The sequence below is a fragment of the Platalea leucorodia genome, assembly GCF_965183815.1.
Source record: "Platalea leucorodia genome assembly, chromosome: 2".
NCBI lineage: Eukaryota > Metazoa > Chordata > Aves > Pelecaniformes > Threskiornithidae > Platalea > Platalea leucorodia.
Window position 1 is genome coordinate 42,868,082 of NC_138824.1, and position 19,063 is coordinate 42,887,144.

General features: G+C 34.4%; 1 protein-coding gene across 2 annotated transcripts in view; it reads right to left on the minus strand.

The window, feature by feature from the left end:
• Positions 1 to 19,063, minus strand: part of KLHL1 (kelch like family member 1) — a gene marked incomplete at both ends in the record, with an annotated part of 244,859 nt that overhangs the window by 17,144 nt on the left and 208,652 nt on the right. For both annotated transcript variants that reach the window (XM_082337823.1, XM_082337822.1), the window contains one exon: positions 3,886 to 4,048. In XM_082337823.1, coding sequence (XP_082193949.1) covers positions 3,886 to 4,048 — 163 coding nt within the window. The remainder of the gene's footprint in view (positions 1 to 3,885; positions 4,049 to 19,063) is intronic.

Sequence of the window (19,063 nt, forward strand, 5' to 3'; positions counted from 1 at the left end):
ACTCCTTTATCCCAAGGCTGATCTTCAAAAAATTACAGCAGTAACTTTGTGATGTCCTAGTTGTCACATACAGTTCTTTTCTTCTTAAAATCCCTATACTATTAATCTTTTTTCCATCTTAACTAATTATTTCCTGTGTAACACCAGATAAGCTGCTTTATTGGAATTCTGGTAGAATAAATCTGCTGTGTGTCTTTTATCTAGAAAACCACCTATCCATTTTATTATTTGTTCTAGCTGTACCTTAGGTTTAGGAAGCTGCTTAAGAAATATTGTTTGTGTTGCCAATTGAAGGACAGCAAGTCCTGTATCCTACTACTGTGGGAAATCTGAAGGTAACAAGCAGGTGACATTCAGGCTTAGAGACAAAGAAGTTCCATTAAGCCCTCATGGGTGAAACAGTATTGTGACCTCAAAATGTAATCATGCAACCTGATTATACCAAAGAACCCTGTTAACTAGACTAAGTTTTTTTAAAAAAAAACTTACTTCAGATATTTATTTTTCTGGATTTCTGACAAATTCAGCAAGATTTTATAACTTCAATAATTAAGTTTTTTCAGATTATGATGCACATGTTGACACAAACCTTTTCAGGTTTTAGGAAAGATTTTGATATAATATAGCATTTTCAGTTTAAATTCAAAAATTTATTTCAGTGAAGTAATAGTTATTTCTGTGTGCCCTGTTTTGCCAAATTCAGATAGTATCGCTCTCCATTTGTTTGAGCAGCAAAATAATTGGTAACTGACTTACACAGACTATACCAGTGAGCTTCAAAAACATAGGTAAGCATAAAAAGGTTCAATACATTATGAACAATTAAGAAGTTTTACTTAAAAAATAAATCATCTTATAGCCTAAGGAGATCAAAATCTAAAAGTTTTTGGTTTTTATTTCCACCATAAGCTTAAAGAAAAAAACAATTTTCATCCAATTTTATGTTAAAATGTATCACTTTTTTTCTGCTTAAAATGGCTTTAACTGGAAAACCAATGAAGCAGACCATAGAGGTATGGAAGATCACAAATGGAATAGTTTCCAGCATTAGAACACAAAAGAAGAGACCATATTTTTTCAAGTATTTAAGAAGCTCACATTTGAGATCTTTAAGATACAGTATCCCTTTAATGTGAAGTTCCCAAAGCAGTGTGGGAGACACACACATAGAGTAGTTTCTACCTCTCTCACTTCAAAGATAGTCTAACGCTGCTGCATTTTATTTATTTACTTATTTAATTCAGTGCAGAAGAAAACAAACAAAGAATAACCAGGAAAAGACTCTTCAGAACTTCCATGCTAAAATAGTTTCTCTTTTGTTAAATGTTAAAGCCAACATTTTGTTTCTCATTGAGACATCCATTTCTAATATCCATAGAATTTCTTTAGAAAAAAAAATAATCCATAAATATTTCCTTGTTTCAAAGCTAAAAGCTCAGATGAGGAATGCAGCATATGTCAGTTGTGTGGAACAGCAGTGTAGTAAGAATAGCACCAGAGAGTTGAAAGGTTTGGTCTTTACATATGTTTTCAAGTTTCAGTTCTTGGCATATGGGATGTTTTTTAATGATGGTTATTCAGATTAAAAAAAAAAAAAAAAAATCAGTAGTATATTTGCTATTTGCTTCAGTGAGACCACTGCTTTTCAGTTTTCAGTAGTGTCCATTCCACCTTTCTGAGACACAGATATCTCTTTTCATTTAAAAGTGTTCTGTATAAGTCATGCAAAATTCAATTGAGCGTTTATTAACTGAGAAGCATTAAATACATGCTCAGCTGTGCAAAAGAAACATACAGAGAATATATACACATAATCATATGCAGCTCTTCATAATCTTAGATTTATACTTGAAGGATTATTTGTGTAGGTCTTGTCTCTGCTAGTTTGCTGGATGGCTCATACACTATTGAAACCGGATTATTTTAGAGTAACAGGGTTATTAAAGCAACTTTGTCCATTTGATCTACTCTGGAACATTTCAGTGCCACTGTGACTTAGTAAGAGAAAGCAATAACAATTAAGCTTCACTGGTTTGTAGGTGATTTCACAACATAAAACTAACTTCTAATGTCATGGATGAGAAGTAGATCATCTGAGTATATGATACCATGAATTAAATAATATAATATTAATAACGAATGCATCCAATAAAGCCTATTTAATCCAGAGTTACGCTATAAATAGGATACAACTGTAATATGACAAACTCATAAAATTAGTTAACACTTTTAAAGCCTATAGTTTTAATTAATTTGAGATTGAATTTTAAAAAACATATCTGCATATTGTCATAATGATGGGATTATGGATACTCTCTTAGGTCTCCTGCTGCTGCTACAGAAAGGTACACTATCTCCAATAGTTCTTGTAACATAGTTGTTTGTGGGCTAAATTCAGCTCCTTGTTTGACTTTTATGTTCAGTGACTCTTACAGTCAGTGGAAAGAGTCTGACAATCCCAGAAATCAATTCAGCCTACTTATCTCAAGCCTGTATCTTAGATGTGATAAGCACAACCTAATATAAAGGATTATTGAGAGTTTATCCAGCTGTATAATGAATGATTTGCAACTGGAAGAAATGGGTGGGCAAAATTTAGTGGGTTGTTGAATTATGTAATAGCATAGTCTACCATGAAACCCAATAGCCTTAATAAGTCCTTTTTTTCCCTATATAATTTTTATCCTAACTTTTATTAACTATTTTTTTAATGTCCTCAACATTTACTCTCTCATTCCATCCCACATATGCAGCTGTTTCTCATCCTTTCTTCCTTGCAGTTCAGTAGCAATAAGTATGAGGAAAATAATATTCCAGAAATTTGCCTTACTCCATTGCTCCCACCATTCCCAGGGGATTCTTTACTGATTGTCCTTTATTTATGTTCAGTTTTCTACAGTGGGATTCATCTTCCCTGCTTAAGATATCAAAAATACAGAAGTCAGAACCTGAGACAGCATCCTAAATTTTCCTATATAGTTAGTAGAGAAAAATGGGCACTTACAGAGCACAATTCATGCTGTCCTAACATAAATGTCTAAAACAAGACAAATGATACCCTAAAAGAACATATTTCTTCCATTGACCATAAGGCAAGCTTAGGATGATTGTCTCAGTTGTAGATATGTATACAAAAATATCTGAAGTTAGGTGTGATAAGTTCCTCCCCCACCTCTAAATTATTACAGTTCACTGCATATTCTTTTTAGTCACATAGCTAAATGCAAGTATTTTAAGTTATAAGCAATAAGTAATACATAACATCATGTTACGGTAAAATGAGTTTTAACAAGTGCCACATTACAATGTTAAAAAGTGAAAGTTATAAAAGAGAAACTTAGAATCTGAACACAATTAGAATTACAGGTTTGATGCAGTCTGACAAGAATCAAATTTCTGTTTACTTCTTGTGTGAACATAGTTGACTTCAGACAGAGAAGGCTTCATGGGTCAGTGATTGGCTGAAGCAAGGTACAAAATTCATATACAACAAATCTTACCACAGGGTACCTGATTATATTAGATGGATAAATTCAGTTGATGATTAACTAGAACTGACATACACAACATATAGAAGTCAGATGAGTCAACTGACAATTTGTCCTGAATTGTTTTATGCCATACACACTGAAATTTCAGGTCTACATTCTTAAGAATTTGATATAAATATTAAATAAAAATAATCTAGGAAATATATAAAAATTACTTATTTCAAATAAATGTATGAGCTATAAGATATAGGAGGGTGCATGCAGCTGTGTGTACATTTATTTTAAAAGACACCCTTATTAAATTATGCTAAAAGTTATTTACTATTGGGTGTCACAGTTAGTTATTCATCCCTCTAAGAAATGTGTTTCAACCATATAAGAATACCCTACTCACTTGCCATTTAATGCTGCTACTCCAACAGTGCTTCTGGCAATTGACATACTTGCCACAAATGTCCACTGCTGACTTTGAGGGTCCCATCTCTCAACTGTATTCAAATAACTCCAACCATCATGTCCTCCCACTGCATAAATAGGCCCTTCAAGCACTGTAACTCCTAAAATGGTGGAGAGAGTGAGAGAAGATAAAAGTATGCTTTATCAATAATAATAAAAAAAAAAGTTTTCCAAAACACAGCTAACAAATGAACTTGCATATTCAAAGTGAAAATGGAAACACCAATTTGAGATTTGATTAATTAAGGATTAACAAACAAGAATAAAATTAATGCCACTGCACATGGCTTCATGAAAAATAGGTCTTGTCAAACAAACTTAATTTCACTCCTCGAGAAGACTGTTTGCTTCATAGAATAGCCTGTCAATTATGTGACAGTCTTAGATTTCTGTATACTCTTTAACTTAGTATCTCCTAACATTCTGATCATGAATTAGCTCAGTAAAGCATATGATAAAAAAATTATGGACTGGACACCTGATAGATCTCAAATTATTGTCGACCTAAGGGGGATTTAATTGAATGGAATTGCTTCTACCAGGATTCCACAGGGAAGGGAAAGAAGTCTGACGTTTTCAGCATTTTTGTCAGTTATGTAGAAAAAAAATACAATTTTTCACTAGCAGGAGGCTTGGTGGACCGGCATAGAATCAGAAAACATATTCAAAGGCTCAAGCAAGTAACTTACAGTGAGAAACTTAAGGTGCTTCATCAATTTACTTTATTAAAAAAAAGAAATAACAAGAGAATGGGTACCTTTACAGGAAAATAATGTTGGCTATATAAGGATTCTTTTTTCTAGTGAAGAAAAGTAAAACAAAACGTAAAGCATGGAAATTGAAGTAGAAAAAAATTAAACAAGAAACAAATTTCTAACTATGAGGGTTTTTAATCACCCACTCAAAGGAACTGATGAATTCTCTATCTCACAGTATCTTCAGATAAGCTTAGAAGGCTCTGGCAGAAAAATTATAGCTAAGCACCAGTTGTTACAATATGGTGAGCTCAGTAATTCCATTTTATGAATCCATGATCCCAAATCAGCATCGTTCTGAAAATCTCAGGCTAAATCTGATCCTATTCCTAAGTCAGTATCATTTTTCCACTCCATTTCACATGATTTGAACTCATCAAAAGTCAGAAAACAGTAGATCATTAAAGTTTTAGAGAATAGGTTTATATTTCTTCTTGCATAAAAATCTGTCTTTCATTCAAAACAATGTAAAATTTCCACTTTCTGTGTAGAACTGTGTTTTGTTCTATTTGAGAAAAATCATTCATTCAAAGCTTAATTTGACATTAAAAACTATATTTATCAATGAGTTTGAAGAAGCCTCATATCAATGTTAACAGAAAGCATTCCTGCACTTTGGATGTTGTTTTTAGTTTAGTTTTTGTTTTCTAAACTTCAGAAAAAGAATTTAAAAACTCTACTAACCCTTACTGAAATTTTCCTTCTTATGAAGTCTAAGCCTTGTCTTTTTCTGTAGAACCTACTGTGAACTCATTCTCCAGTTTCTTCTGGTGTGAAGAGTCTTGCTTATAAATGCTTTTTATTCAATCACATGTTTCAGCTATAATTTTTCCAGAATATTAAAGTGGATATTAAATTGAAATCATGATTCATATAGCTCAATATCTTATCTCAGAACGCAACCAGCAGCAAACATGTGGGAAGATGTGTCAGTGTTCGCACAGAAAATCAGGAGATAATGTGCTGCAGTTGTGTTTTGTTTTCTTTTTTTCCCTAATATCTAATAGCTATAAATATTCTTAAATCCTGAACAAACAGGTTTACGTTGTCAAAAAAGTATTTGCTATAATTTGTTATAACAACACTGTACTCTTTAGTTTTTCGTGTATATACTCTTAACTTAATGCAAAGTTAAATAGAAAATCAAACTCTTGTTGGGATAAAAAATAATTTTATTCAAAGAAAGTTTAGGTGTGTGAATGTTTCTATACACATACATGCATATATAATCGGTGTCTAGATAAACACAAACCCTCTCTCACCTTCACACATAAGCAGAGTTTTATTTTTATGGAATCAATTTCACAGTGAAACTATGATGCATGTCAAAACACATCTCATCAGTTTTGAAATTTCCACCTTTTACTTCCTCAAATAGCTTATTTCTTCTTTCATTAGGACACAAAGAGTGGTCCTCAATTTACTCTTTTTATCTCATTCACCATTTTATAATTTTTGTCATGTCCTTTCATATTTGAGTTTTATTCTCATCTTTTTTTCCTGCTGTAAATTAAGCCATCCCAATTATTTCAGTCACTTTTTGTAGAAAGTTTGCTTTCCCCTTAATCAAAACACTGTTCTTCCTGCTTTTTCATGGACTTTTAGCCTTTTTTTTTTAAATGACAACAAATACTGATAAGCTTATTGCATTAATGTAATGGATTCTCTCTGCATTTCCTGTCATACTCTTTAACCAGACTTTATAAAGAAAGTAGTCTTCACTGACTTCTCTATAATGAGAACTTTACTGGGTTTATACAATACACGTAGAACCCTGCAAGATGCACAGTTCCATCAGATTTTTTCCCCCATGTCTTTTACTTTGCATTTACCACTTGCTGTTGTGTCGTGAATTCAGCTGGCTTTTAAAGTTCATCAGAGTGTTCACTGAACTTGTCTGACCTTACTGAATAACTTCTACATACTTTGCTATCATGGCGTTCAATTCCATTTCCACATAAATTAATCTTACACTGACACAGGGAAATGTTGCAGTTAGAAAACTGCCAAAATAAAAATGTTGGTTTGGTGTCAGATTCATGTCATGCTCCTCTGCCAAAAGGTGTGAATACAGTTACAGCTGCACCAATGAAGAAATCTGGAAGCTTATTTTGCTAAGAGAACTTTAAGGGATTGAATATAAGATTGCCTGTTTCAGTTTGCCAGTTTGCATTGCTTCTACAATAGGAAAATTTACTGGCAAAGCTATAGGAAAATTATTCTTTCCATACAGGACAAAGACAGAAAGGCTTCTGTACAAAAGTAATCTTCCATGCTGCTGGCTACACCACATAATAACTTGCTATGGGTTTACACATTTAAAGTCTCTTCTTTACAGAATACCAAATGCATTGACATCCTTACATTTGCTCCTTAAGAGCTGCTTCAGTTCTGGCCTACTCTGTTTTAAAATACTGGACAAATACATTCTGCAATATTGAATTCCATTCTGTGTTGGTATAGTTATGACTGTATATGTGAGGGCAAATCATTGTACCATTGGACTATGGTACACCCATGAAAACTAACGGATGCAGATGTTGCACATGTAAAGAATGTAAATAGTATGGAGGAACTTCAGAAAGGATTACAAAAGAACCATTAAAAATCTGGAAAACCTGCTGGAAATTCCATAAGACATGTAGGGTTTATCAAGATATTCTTTTCAAGAGGTAATCCAATCATAGTGTATAAGTACCTGCATAAAGAAAAGATTGTATGATTAAGAGTCTAACTGTTAGAGGAATAATAAGACTGGAATTAGTAACCTGTTAAATTAAACCTAAGAGTAATATTCCATATTTTAACCAATGATGGTAAGGATTCATTGGAATTATGAATTTAGGAATGTTGTAGTTTCTGTGTTGCTTCAGGTTTTCATATTTACACTGACACATTTTTAGACAGACATGCTCAAACTCCTTGAGACGGCATGTCCTCAAGGCAGAAATGACGGAGAAATTCTGTGTTCCTCTTGCAGAAAGTCAGTCTACATGATCACAGCAGTTAACATTAGACAATAAAATCTACGGGTCTATATAAATTTGCTAAATTTGGGCATGGATATCACAGTCTCTTTGATTTTGGTATAGACTGTCTCTTTCAGTATTTGTTCTGGATGGAACCTGTCTTCTCTTCCCAAGTTAACAATTCTGAAGGCTTGGCTAGACAAACCTGTCAAATTGATAATTGCAGGAGGTCTATTGATGACAGGTTGCAATGACAAAAATGTAAAATTTAGCACATAATTTAATATATCATGACATAGAGAGTGAGATGCTTTGTGGGACAGACATCTCTGTAGGACAAGTAGCTAGGCCTCTATAGTGAATCTAATTGCATAATATGTTTTTTCTTTCTTGTTGTTTGACAGTAAATCCATTGTTTCTCTTCTACTTTTCATTCATACACTCTCCTTCCCACTCCAGTTAAGTCTCCTTATGTTCTATCCATTCTTCATCTGTTGCTTAACACAGATTGCATAGCAGAGGTATTATGGTGTAGGGATGACAGAAAGTCACCTACTGAAAACTCACCACTCTATTATGATATATCAGAGACCTTTTGGTGATTTGGTCTGTCAAATAGCACTGTCAAATAACAAACTGGTTGAATACTCATTCTTGTTTTCCCAATCATACCTTTTTTCAGAGAGCCATGGCAAACCAAATAGTTTCCTCTACGGAAAAACCTGAATGATATTTTGAGAATAGTTTGCTCCAGAAACAGTTCTCTATTACATATGGATAGGACTATGCCAGATTTGCTCTCTCAGTCCTCCAAATATGATTATGGTAGGCTCAGCATTCTCATTGCCTTCATTTCCCATCACTCACCAGAACTTACAGAAGCTATCTTCAATACTACACCACTAGACACTTTTCTACAACTCTCCGACATTTTCCTCACATTATTTCAAGTTCTTTGGGCTGAAAAAAAAAGCCGTTAAAAAGTTCATCCAAAACTGGATGAACTCAATATTAAAATAATAGAATATTATGAAGTTTACTAATACAAAAGGACAAGACTAATAAGATTAATAATAAAATTAATTTGCTGGACACTGCACTCAATGGAGAGCCTCACTTACAAGTCTGGGAAGAGTGCTCTTCCTTTTTCTTGTTTCCATAGCTCTGTATTGTTTGAAATTAAAAATATTCAAGGAGTGGGATCTGGCACTCAGTTATCACAACTATCAGTGCCCTATCCTTCCTCTCACTTTTCCTTTATTCCATTTTGTATTACTATGACATATAATAAGAATAGCTCCTCCGGAAGGATCTGAGGAGGTCTACCCCAGAGCTTCATGGCTACCCTGAAAGGGAAGAGATCACATTTTCAGAGTAGTCCTTTCCTGGCTAGGTCAGTCTTTGGAATCTAGATATCCCACTGTCCAGGTAATGAACTTAATTACTAATATACGAAAACTTAGTGACTCGTAGAGGCAGCTCTAATGCTTCAAAAAAAAAAATGTACTTAAATCCCATATATATTTATGTGAGTCAAATAAATAAATAAATAAAAATGCACCTTGAAATACTGGTGAATCAAGTAAGTGTACTTGATTAGACTTTGCAACATTCTGAAAGCAGCTCAAATGTTTTCAATAAATTTTCCATTATTTTTTAAGATGCTTTTTTGTGAATAGTTCCTTTTGATCATGCAAACTGTGAATAATCACTGTCAAAATATTGCCTTCTCAGGTCATTGCTACTGCAGAGCTGTTGGAGAATTTGCTGAACGTATACAGATTTTGGTTATTAATCGGACCGGCATATACGGTTATAATTAGAACTTATGAAAGTAGAGTTGAGTGTTCAAGAAAAGTGTTACTTCCTTAATATATACCTTAATTCCTTTAAACAACCAATAATTTGCTTTATGAAGCATGTATAAAATACATGGCTTCAACCACAGTAATAATAATTTTAGGAAACAACTTGACGATTGTTTTAATCAAATCAAATCAAATTGATAAAAGCTGTTACTTCTGTGATGCAATGCCAACAAAAAGCTTTCATTCCCTCTTCACTATTAAACTGGTATTCAATATTTGTTACTAACAATACACAATGATGTATATATAGTTTTAGAGGTGGCAAAAAAATCACTTCATACATAATTGAGACATCTATGTCTGTATGTCAGAAAAGGCTTCCCAAGAGAACAAACCCAAAGCAAAAACCCAAGGCAAATATAAGCAGACAAATTCCAATCAGTCAGGAACTTTTTTTTATAGAAATGTTGGGGGATTTTTCTCTTCTTGTTCTAGGTACTCATACTATATAGTTTTGTTTTGTTTTGTTTTACAATTATTAAAAATAGTATGAAAACATTAATCATACATGTATTGGAAAGTGGAGACATGGAAGGCTAGACTTACAAGGTATAAAAATTTGTATTCTTTGTAAGTCATGCTATGGAGCATCATTAATTTCTTCAACTACTTTTTACTCAGAGGACTATATACTGTCTTATAGGACACAAGAGTCTTCTTGACTTTCACCCTTTCTTAATGTGAAGTTGATGATGCCGACTTTGTTTTGCTGATGATTTCTCCTAAAGGGAGTAACGCCCAGAAAGAGAACAGCAATGACATTCACCCTCTTGCCTGGCACGATGGTGACAGGAAGTAGGAGAAATATTGACTGCAACCACTTAATACATTCAGCTTTCTGGTTAAGAAAGTAAAACATCTCCAGACTATACAGTTACGTTTTGAAAGACTGGACTAACTACACCAATTTTCCTTTCTACTATATGTAGCAGGATCTTGTTTACTATCAACCACTTTCAGCTTACTTTTCAATACAAATATCATATGGGAATACTAAGATGATACCAATTTAGTCTTAAAGAGTGTGCTGAAAATGAAAAGACCATTAAACGCTGCTGAAAAAAAATCTATTTTTTCTCTAAATGGCTCTACCTGTTCTGTTACCACCATCATCCTCTCCACTCCTTTTATTTCACCTCTCTCCTATCATCCTTCTCTCATGCATATCAGCTAAGGGATTTTTCTACACATTTTTTGGATAATAACACATTACTTGACAAGATCCCAAATTCATTCTGGGAGAATGAAAATGTAGTACTGAAAAAATCAACATCTAACCTTTGTTTAAATTGATGAAGTAGTTTTGATTTAAAATATGAAATGAGACAAACAAGCCCCTCAAATTTTACAAAGTCAGCTTCACAGATTTAGTGAGACATATGTTTTTGGGTTTGTGTTTAATACTTTATAGTAAGTATACCAAAATGCAAATTATAAATAAATACATTTTAAAAACTGCTAAATGAGAAGAGCCTTTTTAATCTAAGTATAGAACTGCTTGAATAAAACCATAACAGTCAAATGAAGCAATGCAGAAATGAAAATCCTGGTATTATGGATGACATTCATTTAAGAAAACAAATTGGTTCATTGCACCATCAGCAACTTACTGTAGACTCAAAAATATACTTAAAAATGGAATAGTTATTTAAGCACAACTGATAAGCATGAGTTATAACGACTAAGGATTTATAAAATGTGTTAATGAATTGTCTTCATCAAGCAATGGCTGAAGTTATTTAAATACAGTGGTAAAACTGACAAAAAAAAATAACTTGGCAATGTTCTGTGAGTTATTGTCATGTGATCTTGCATCAGGCTTAAAAGAAAACTGATTGAAACCTGAAAAACAAGGTGTTCAATGGGCTGTAATTCTGTTTGAATTGTCCTATTGTAGTTTCAGACTCCCAGAATCACTTACAGCAGATCTGTCACAGAGTGGTTGAGTTTGGCATGCATCTCTGGAGATTGCCTAACCAACCCCACTGCTCAAAGCAGGGTCACCTAGAGCCAGTTGCCCAGGACCATGTCCAGATGGCTTTTAAATAACTCCTAGGATAGACACTCCACAGCCTCTCTGGGAAATCTGTGCCAGTGTACCAACCTCACAGTAAAAAAGTTGGTTTTCTTTACATTTAGATGCTATTTCCTGTATTTCAGTCTGTATTTCACTCGATACCACTGAGGACACCATGGCTCCATTTTCTTTACTGCCTCCCATTAGATATTTATACACATTAAGCCCCCTGAGACTTCTCTACTCCAGGCTAAACAGTCCCAGCTCTCTCAGACTCTCCTCATGTGTGAGATACTCCACTCCCTTAAGCTTCTTTGAGTCCCTTCGCTGGTCTCACTCCAGTAAGTCAATGTCTCTCTTGTACTGGAGAGCCCAGAACTGGATGCAGTACTCTGTGTGTGTCTCACCAGGGCTGAGTAGCGGGGAAAATCGTCTCCCTCATCCTATTGGCAACACTGTTCCTAGTGCAAAACAGGATACTGTTGGCTGCCTTTGCTGCAAGCACACATTACTTGTCCAACCTGTTGTCCACCAGGACCCCCAAGACCTTTTCTACAGACTGCTTTCCTGCCAATAAGCCCCCAGCCTGTACCGGTGTATGGGGTTATTCCTTTCCAGTTACAGAACATGCCATTTGCTTTGTTGAACCTCATGAGATTTCCATCAGCTCACTTTCCAGTCTGTTGAGGTTTCTCTGATGGCAGCATAACTATCAACCACTCCTCATTGTCTTTGTCACCTGCCAACTTGCTGAGAGTACACTCTGTCCCATCATCCAGGTCATTAATGAAATTAATCATTCATGATGAACACATTGGCCCCTGGGAAACATCACTAATGGCTTCCAGCTCAACTTTGTTCTTCTGATTACAACCCCCTGACCCTGGCAGTTTAATTAGTCAAGTTGGTCAGGAATGATTTCTTTTTCATAAATTCATGCTGACTATTCCCAGTCAACTTCTTGTCCTTAATATGGACTGAAACTAGTTCCAGTATTATTTGCTCCATCACCTTCTCAGGGATCATGGTTAGCCTACTGGCCTGTATCCTCCCAGACCCATCTTCTTCCCCTTTTTGAAGATAGAAATGGCATTTGCTTTCTTCCAGTCCTCAATAAACTCTCCTGGACACCACGACCTTTTAAAGATAACCGAAAGCCTCACAATGACATCAGCCAGCTTCCTCAGCACTTGTGGGTGCATGCTGTCAGGTTCCATGGACTTGTACACGTCCAGCTTGCATAAATGTTCCTTAACTTGATCCTCCCCCACTGAGGGTAAGTATTCCTTGTTCCAGACTTCTCCCCCTGGTTTCAGGGACCTGGGACTCCTGAAGCTGGTCTTAAAGACGGAGGCAAAGAAAGCATTGAGTACCTCAGCCTTTTTTGTGGCCTTTCTCACCAAGTCCCCTGCCCCGATCAGCAGTGAGCCCACATTTTCCCTAGTCTTCCTTTAGCTATTGAAAGACCTGAGGAAGCCTTTCTTGTTGCCCTTCAAGTCACTCATCAGATTCAACTCAAAATGAGCTTTGGCTTTCCTAACCCAATTCCTACAATCTCAGACAGCACCTCTGTATTTCTCCTGGGTCACTTGTCCATTTTTCCACCTCTTGCATACTTCTTCTTTTAGTTTGAGTTTAATCAGAAGCTCTCAATCCATCCATGCAGGCCTCCTATTGCCTTTGCTTGATCTCCTGCACATCAAGATGAAACTTTTCTGAGCTTAAAGGAGGTGATCCTTGAAAAATCCATCATCAGCTCTCCTGGGCCCCTCTTTTCTCCAGGGCCATATTCACAGGACCCACTATTGCAGAGCACACATATACTGCCTTCAGTAGAGTTTCTGCCCCCCTTTTGTGGAAGATCTGTTGGCTGCCTCTATTACCTGTTCTCAGACCCAGCTATCTATGAAACCCCACAGTCTGATTCTTGCATTATGTTTTCTAAGAAGCTAAGTTGGAAAAGTTGTAATCAATGCAGAAGTATTTATTTCCACCATTAGGCAGTGCTTGCACCACGTTTCAAAAAATTATGAGTAGTAAAGCAATAACATCCACTCCAAATAAATAAATAAATACACCCTTTACATTATAGCAGACTGTGTCAGATATGAAGAATTCCAGAGTAGATTGTGTCATATATGAGGAATTCAATATTCAAACATTACTGGTTCTTATGGTTTGCTCTCAGAGCTTAGATGCCAGAACTTCTATGTGATTTTTATCACACACATATGGATTAAAAGGTGGTCCTAAAGGTGTTGCTTTTAGCCTCCCCATCACACCAAAGGAGTGCAGTACATCTCACCTCTATCAAAACCTGTACTGAAGTTACTGAACAGTCCGTGATAATCGTAAATGGCAATACTGCAATCGAAATCTTAAGGGATACATTCTACCAAGATCACAAAGCAAAATATTTTCCAGTAAAATTGATGAAACAAGACTATTCTCTTTTCTGAATGTTCCAGGTCATTTGTTTTAATAGAAAAAAAATTTAATTCATTTTAAGTAGTCTGTGTTGAAATGTCAGAGTTCCAATCCTATTAGCACACTGTAGAATTGTCCCTCCTTAAAGAGCAAAGGTACTGAACTCTATATACATTTTATTTTTTCTAAATGGTGCAGCCAGTTTCTGGCTTTTTTTCTTAAGAGGAAACTTTTTTTCTTAAGAGGAGATATTTTTCTTAAGAGGAATTTTTTTTTCTTCCTTTCTTTTCCCTGAAAATTATGAAAACCTTAATAACTTGATGTTTGTTATTTATTCAGTCATACATAAGTCAGTACTTATTAAACTTTATTTCCTGTAATAAAGATGCTTTTTGGGGAATATGTATAGTCTTGCTTAAAAAGTGTCTTAGCTAAATTGCCTCTCAACACATTGCTGTTCATCAGTATAATCTGAAACTGGCAGATTCCTGAACTAAAGAAAATTTTGAAAACACTACAAGAAAGAAGGATAATAAGTTGCAGTACCATGTTAGTTACAATTTTTTCTACCTGGAAAATAATTCTCCAAAGCATTTATATTTACAGATTTATGAAAGCAAATAGTGTTATTTTTTAGCTTAATGAGATCTAAAAATGAATATTGTCCAGTGTGCAATGGTAGGCATTTTCCTTTTGATTGCCTTCATAAAGCTACGTAGCAAAAAAACCTATTATGTCTAATTAGGTGCCGAGGTCTGTACAGTTTCAATTATTTATACTTGGAGATTGGAATGGGATTTTTAAATTGCTTTTCTGCAATGTTACAAAATAATGTAACACTGCCTATCATATTTCTAACTCTGCCTTTCCTTATCTGCACGATAGACCTAATTTCACACAGTGAAATTTTAAAGTGTCAGTTTTTATAAAATAACAGGAAATACAGTCTCATACTGACACTTTTGGATATGAAATGGCAAAGAAAATATTATCTATGGTGTTAGCTTTATTGTAGTCTCTGCATTTTGATATTTGTAGACACACAGAATTTTAACTGGGAAGGATAAACTTGTACCAACAACTAATTTTTTAAATAAGGAAATTACCTTTTAAGAAGATGGCAGACATACTCTGTATCATAACATTGAAGGTGAGGAGACAAATAAATCAGCGACTTGCTATCCAAGTATTAAACTTGATTAAGAAACACCCAGACTTTACTCCACCATTTTAAGCTCTGCATTTATTTAGTTTCCAGGTACCTGTAAATTTCTAACAAACTCTTTTCTCGTCCACATCTACAGAAGCATATTTTGACAGTCCTGTATTAATTGTAACTAATATTGCTGCTTTTTCTTACTCTGTTCTTGCCCTCTTTAAGTCTTAAACCACTTTTCTTCCATACTACTGGTGTCAACATAAAGAAAAGTAATGATGGTAAAGTCCAATCTGTTTTAAATTATGCATCAATTAATTAAACCTGGAATTTAATTTTCACAGCCATAATTTTAACTGAGTGTGAAATACAAGTATAGTTCTTTGGATGCTGCATATAGGACTTCCATAGGACATGCTGGGAATTTACTATGTGATAAATTTGAGAATTAGACCTCACCTACCTTCCTTAGTGAATATTCAGTGACATATTGTTGAAAATACCTCTTCCTATGCTTATTCACAGGCAGGTATCAAGGCTGATTAAAAGAATTATAACAATACCCCTGCCCTCTTGAGCCAGAAGATATTATACTGACATGTTAATATAATGCAAATTTATAGAAGTAAAGATCTGCCTGCTGCCTCTTTATTTACATTCAGTTTCGTAGATGAGACACCAGATTCTCAACTCTATCACACTATTATCCTGAGAACCTGACTCAGAAATTATCATAAGTGTTGTCATTATGATTTGTTGCTCTTTAGTGAATTGGGTCATGACCTACTACTTACTAAGGGTGCAAAGTACAATGACAAGTACTTAATAATTCAGAAAAAAAAATCCCTGTAATGCTCCCAATGATTAGGAGAAAAATCCGAAGCAAATATCTAATATACATGCAAATCAATATTGCAGAGAGAATACTTTAAAAGGCTCAAGTCTTCTGTCAACAAACACTGAAAGCTAGAATGACATATTTCCCCTGAGATTTCAGCATTAAAAAATAACAATAATTTAACTAGATAGAGGTACATGGTACTAGTCAATATTGCATAAAAGAAAGATTCTCAAACTAATCTCTAAACACCTGCTTCTGAAAGGGTAAACAATACAGCTACGTCAGAGCATTGCTGTGCTCTGGTAAGCTAGCCTGTTGAAGAACTATTCCACTCAATGCTTAGGTGGTTATAGGTTTGGGGTTTTTGTTTGGTATGTTTGGTTTTTGGTTTGTTTTGGTTTTTTGTTAATCTGTGGCTGTGCACAGATATCCCCACATAGAGAGGGAGAACACACATCTCCGACTTTGTGAGATCTTGTGAGATGCTGATGTCCCCAGAAAGATTTACCATTGCAGAAAAGCAAGATATTTCCAACAAGATCTTGACTCAAAGAACCTTTTTGGGACACATGACATGAGTCTTTCTCTTTGAGCTCTTCTGTTTTCCATTCCAGTCATACTCTAAATTAATGCTAGTGAATAGTCTTTTGTACAAGAACGTAAATGAAGGGACAAATTAAAGGTGGAAACTGTTTCTTTGTGTTACACAAATACCAAAGCAGTGGACGTGTGAAGCACATATCTGATATATGAATGTGTTGAATGAATCTGATATATGAATGTGTTGTGAAACTGCCAGCTCTGTTGATTTAATCTTGATTTAAACAGACATCATGGTCATTTGCTCAGAGTATCTAAATATCCCACAATTGAGCTGCATACATCTGGAAATATGGAATGTCATTGCCTAATGTAGTAGAATTTGGTCGGTACTACACGTGTGGTTGTATGAAGGGCTGTATTATTTGCAGGCTGATTATTGGGGTTGATTGATTGTTTGTTTAAAAATAAACAATGTGCAATGAGCAAATCACAGATATCGGTATGCTCTAACAAACTAATATCTGGAAAAGTCTCCTTTACCCAGTGTTCTAGCTTTTGACACTATAGCAAACATTCGGCAAAAAATATGACTAAATCTTTCAATAATTCTTTTCATTATAAATAGTTGGTGTGCTTATAGCACTTTTAGGAAAATGAATTAATCATAAACAATTACAGGTTTATCATACCAATAGGGTATAAGCTACTATAAGATCAATCTGTTGGTCTCAGTGCTAATTTAATTCTCCTCATTTTACTGACATTTCTTTCTTCCAGTCTTTCATGTCCGGCCTCCTGTCCATAAGGACGCTGCAGTTTTCATCTGCCCTCATATCCATAATGGAATCTCAGTTTCTCATGCATCTGTTTATTCACCTCTGTACTTTTTTCTCTCCTCATAGTGGTTTCTTCTACATACACACAACATACAAAAAAATTTGGAACTATTTTGCTATAAAACTTTAAACAAAACAAAACCAAAACAACAAACCAACCCCTACTTATTTTAGTTTGTCTCTTAATGGAAGACATGAATTTTCCATTTTTGCCTCCTCTATAGCCCAGCAATAGCAGGATGTAAAAAGAAGATGCTATCCTGCAAGCTAGTGGAGAAAGAAGAAAAAAGATCCCCTTTACTTTCTACATTTTTCATTTATGTAACAGTTACCATGGATGTAACAGTTACCATGGATGTAACTGTTAAAGCTGTACCAAGCTTTTATTTATATTCCTATTCTACTTTAATGGTTTCTGCTTTGCCTTGAATGCTTTTTTGATAGATTGTAACTCCATAGACAAACATGTATTTATTGGGGCTTAAAATAGAAAATGAAAGTTAAACTCTCACTGACTTGAAAGTTATCCTTCAGTCTAAGTCTAAGGAGTGGTATCATTCATCATTAGATTTTCAGTGTTGAACAAGCAATAATCTACATTTCATAATGTTTTATGAAAAAGGTAAAACTCAGACAGCCTGTACACTAATGGTTTTATTACATTGCTGTGTATCTGATCTATGCTGCTCATGAATCCTCTAGCCTGTGTTTTCCTGGTCAAAGTTTTTAAAAAATGTGTTAGTAACACCCATTCTTTAAAGGCTTTGTTTCCAAACAAAGTTTATTTGGCATAAAATGAAGTAAGGTGATCACTCTCCATATTCACCTCATAAACTGTATCTTTAACCTGCATAAGTTTTATTGTAATGACCTGTTCATTATACATTAGTGGTATCTATCTATTTGTTACCTTTCGTTTCTCCTTGATTTGTTTCAATGTGATCAGGTATTGTTTTGCTATTACAGATCTGTCAAGGTCTCTAGTGTCTGAAACTTTTTCTGGTATTTGCACTGAAAGCATATTTAAAAAATCTGCTGAAATTTTAGGCATTTATTGTTAAAAATATAAATTTATTTCATCAAGTGAAAACAAAGGAATTAAAAATACTTGCTTCATGACAATATTTTATTTGCAGTACTCTTATTATGTAGAATAAATTGATTATAATAATTGATTTATTTTCTCCTTTTTTTTTTTTCCTATTTGTCACTTTATGAAGGAATAATCCTGCCAGGAAGTACTGAACTGGTAAGCAGTTCCATTAATACTACCTACTATGTTAACCCTAGCTTTAAGACATTACATACTTCATTACTTTGTTAGTTTTATTTAAATAGAAGTTTTCCTACAAATTTACTGTATTTTTTTACTTAGTTTTGTATCTTAAACAGTTTTTTCAGGAATATGTCTTTTTGGCATCTCTCAAATCATACATACACACATGCATAAATACTCAGTACAACACCTTTGGATTTCTTTTTTAAAGTTCTAGTGCAACTCATTAGTGGAATCTAAGTTATCTTTGCTTTACCAGAGTTACAACTGGCTGGTTTATTATTCTTGTCCATAGAGAATTCTAGATTAATTCACTTGTGAAGTTAACAAATCCAAAATATAATCTACCTAATCTACCTACACTGAAAAATATTTTTATTTGTGCTTAATTATAATTTTTCAATTTTTCTTATAAATCCAGACTTTTT